The sequence below is a fragment of the Helicoverpa zea genome, chromosome 24, assembly GCF_022581195.2.
Source record: "Helicoverpa zea isolate HzStark_Cry1AcR chromosome 24, ilHelZeax1.1, whole genome shotgun sequence".
NCBI classification, from domain to species: domain Eukaryota; kingdom Metazoa; phylum Arthropoda; class Insecta; order Lepidoptera; family Noctuidae; genus Helicoverpa; species Helicoverpa zea.
The window spans coordinates 8,731,802-8,735,181 of record NC_061475.1 but is presented as its reverse complement, the minus strand read 5'-3'; the positions used below and the strand labels follow the sequence as shown (position 1 = coordinate 8,735,181).

General features: G+C 38.0%; 1 protein-coding gene across 1 annotated transcript; it reads left to right on the top strand.

Moving 5' to 3' along the window:
* Positions 1-2,186, top strand: LOC124642472. The gene is made up of 8 exons (XM_047180904.1): positions 1-56; positions 280-465; positions 612-674; positions 761-829; positions 1,023-1,148; positions 1,271-1,433; positions 1,512-1,589; positions 1,707-2,186. Exons 2-8 carry the CDS (start codon positions 370-372, stop codon positions 1,958-1,960), a joined length of 849 nt encoding a protein of 282 aa, XP_047036860.1. The 5' UTR covers positions 1-56; positions 280-369; the 3' UTR covers positions 1,961-2,186.
* Positions 2,187-3,380: the final 1,194 nt, after the last annotated feature.

The window sequence follows — 3,380 nt, the reverse complement described above, 5'->3', positions numbered from 1 at the left end:
CCGTGCGCTTAAACAGTATAGGTGGCACCATCAAAACCCACAAACAGTGGACCAAGGTTAGCAGTATTTTTTTTTGCAGCAGTATGTTAGAACCACTTCACATTCCTTAAAGCAAACCACTTATGCGATAGCCGATAGTCTTGGTTTCAAGTGTGTTCCTTGAATTCATAAATATTTTATTTTGATTTTATGTAATCTTTTTCAATTTTTGACCAAGAATATTGTGGAAATGGAGACAACTAATTTTCTTTTTAATTTTAAATAAATGTTTGATTGTAGTATTGGACTGACAAAAAAAGCGCCATTAAAAAAAAAGTTGCAGCACGCTCTGCTGCTAGGCGTAGGACTGGTGGTGGGGTGGAGGACGAAATGATGCTAACTGAGGTTGAGGAAAGGATTGTTGCTTTGTGTGGTGGTGAAAGCTTTTCCACAGGAGATGCACATTTAGGCATTCAGCCGTTTCCGGTAAGAAATTCAGAAATGCAATTGGTAAGTAATACTAGAAACACTCTGCAAGGTTTGCTGTCGTTTTTACAGCACCCATTTTTTTGTGGATTAGACCCTTTTTAGTGTTAAGTGAATTTTATATTAAATTTACCTTCCTGTTTCAGGAAAATGATACGCCGTCTCCATCACCCGAAGCACAACCTATATACAATACTAATGATGACAACGTAAGATATTTTTTAATTCATAATTTTATGGAATTCATTATTTTACACTCTTATCTAGCATTTTTTTTTATGTTAACTTATTATAGATTAATGTACCACAACAACAGCAGAGTCAGGCACGGCCTACTGAGGAATCAGCAGCTATTGTATTTTATGTAAGCTATTTTGTACTAAATATGTCTGTATATGATGTGTCTAGATTATATTCTATTAGTATCTATAAATATTGAAATTCATTTTATTATTACCAATATAATTGAAATAGTAATTCATCCTTGTAATAACCCTAATAATATTATAATCTTAATTTTATCCCACAAGGAAGATAGCATTTTATCCAATTTACAGGATTCCGCCCTGATTGAGGACAGTCCAGCACCTCGAAATTACAGACCACCAGCTAGTGCAATTTCGAGAAAACTGTTTGCTTCCTCATCCAGCTCCATTGTTGGAACTAGCCAAAGCATTTTACGGGTATGTATCTATCTCTGAAATTCTAAGTGCTTTAATATTATTTACTGTGTCACTTGGAATTGTCGATATTTAATTTCAATATTAGGAAGTGGGCCTTTTTAAGATTGTTTCTGTTGTTTCAGAATAACCAGTTAGACAACACTCCTCCTCCAAATCCTCATGTTTATCATCCCAGCCTGTCCCCTCCAACTGTAACACTTTCCCATACGCCCACACCTTCACCTTCACGCCGTGGTTCCACCCCAGTAGCCTCCCCAGTCATTCCAAGAACTGCGGCTTCATCATGTAGGTAAAAAATACATTTAAACAGCATTCTCTACCATTAGATCGAGAATTTTAAAATGTAAATATTTATCTTTTTAGTTTCACGTCACACAGCTTCAGTGGCTTCACCTTCTCGGCGCTCTAGGACAGTTCGTGGTAGTCGAGGTGGTTCTGTGTGTAAGTACAAACTAAAAATAACCATCAAAACAATTTTTGAGACAAATCACAACGAAAGGCAGCTATTTATTTAAGAGTTTTTATTAACGCATGTAGTAATAGGTGTTCTCTTTTCAGCACGTCACACGTCTTCAGTTGCTGCTCTTCCACCATCACAACGGCGAACGGAATTCTCCTCCATGACTGAGAGATTCCTGAGGTTGGAAGAACAGCAGCTGGAGATACAAAGATTGAATACGCAGATCATGCAGTCCTTTCTGGAGAGGAGTGCAGAGAGGGACAGAATTTTTGCTGAAGCTGTAGCTGCAGTCGGTCAAGGGCTGCAAGCATTGGCAGAGGCCGTCAACAGAGATAGGAATTCTCCTCCATGACTGAGAGATTCCTGAGGTTGGAAGAACAGCAGCTGGAGATACAAAGATTGAATACGCAGATCATGCAGTCCTTTCTGGAGAGGAGTGCAGAGAGGGACAGAATTTTTAGATTAAAGTTGTCTCAAAAGGGATTCAGCGTTTGGCTTCGGCCTAAACTAAACTTCGAGGTCCTAAACTAGGTAAATTGTTATAGGTGGTTGAACAATAAATAAGCTAATTTACATAAGTTTATTTTTTTATTTTTTTCAATCAAAACAAAATAAACATCAGCTAAGATTATTGAAAGAATATTTAAAATTGGTCCAGTAGTTTTTGAGTTTATCCATTACAACCAAACAAACAAAGTTTTCCTCTTTATAATATTAGTATAGATACATATTGTCACACCCAGACCACGGCCAACAGGCATGCTCATCACACAAATGTCGACCGAACCGGGAATCGAACCCAAGACCTCTGGTTCAGCAATCCGGCATAGTTAATTGTGGCTGACTTAGTAATTTAGAAGCCAACATACATTTTTGGGCCGAATAATGATAATAAAAAGAAGTCTATTTAATTAGCACCCATTAATTATGACGTGAACGCCAAAGCCCATTCACGAAGTTTCGCCTTCGTAATTGACCTAAAGCTAAATCGGCGTTGCATGGTAAATCTCTAGTTTGCCTCCTTGTTGCTTCAGCAATTATTTCAAGCTCTTCTACTCTTTCTTCCTCGGAAATAGAGATTGCCGGAATTCCCGCGCGATTGCACATGTTGTGCAAAACACAACATGCAATTACTATTTTTGCAACTACATCTGGATGGTAGTCGAGTACTCTGTGTACTAATAAGCACCTAAATCGTCCTTTTAGGAGGCCTATTGTTCTCTCAACTGAGTTGCGAGCAGTTGAATGACGCTTATTGTAATAAGCTTCAGGGGAATTCTCTTCAGCGCCACTAATTGGCGTCATGAGGTAGGCACGCTGAGCATATCCTGAATCACCTGAAAAAAAAATAACTATGTAGTTTTTATACTTAGTAATTAGGCTTATATTCTGAAGCAGGGTCAGGAAAGGATCTACTTACCGAGCAAAACTACTTCTTCACCAGCATTTGTTAATGCCTCTAAATGGTCTTTGATAGCACTATAATTAAAAATGAAGCTATCGTGAGTAGCTCCTCCATATGTGGGATCCACGTGTAAAATATTTAAATCTGCATCTGTTATCTGAAAAAGAAATAAATTACAATGACTCTATTATACCTAATTATAATTGATTACAACATTGAAATCCATTTTACCAATTGCACATTTCTTGCATGGTAGCCTTTGCGGCAGTAAAACCGTTCTTCGTTCTCTGCTGGTCTCTTCATTGCCACCAGAGTGCCATCAATACAGCCTATGGTGGCTGGAAACCCAAACCTTTTGTAGAACCTG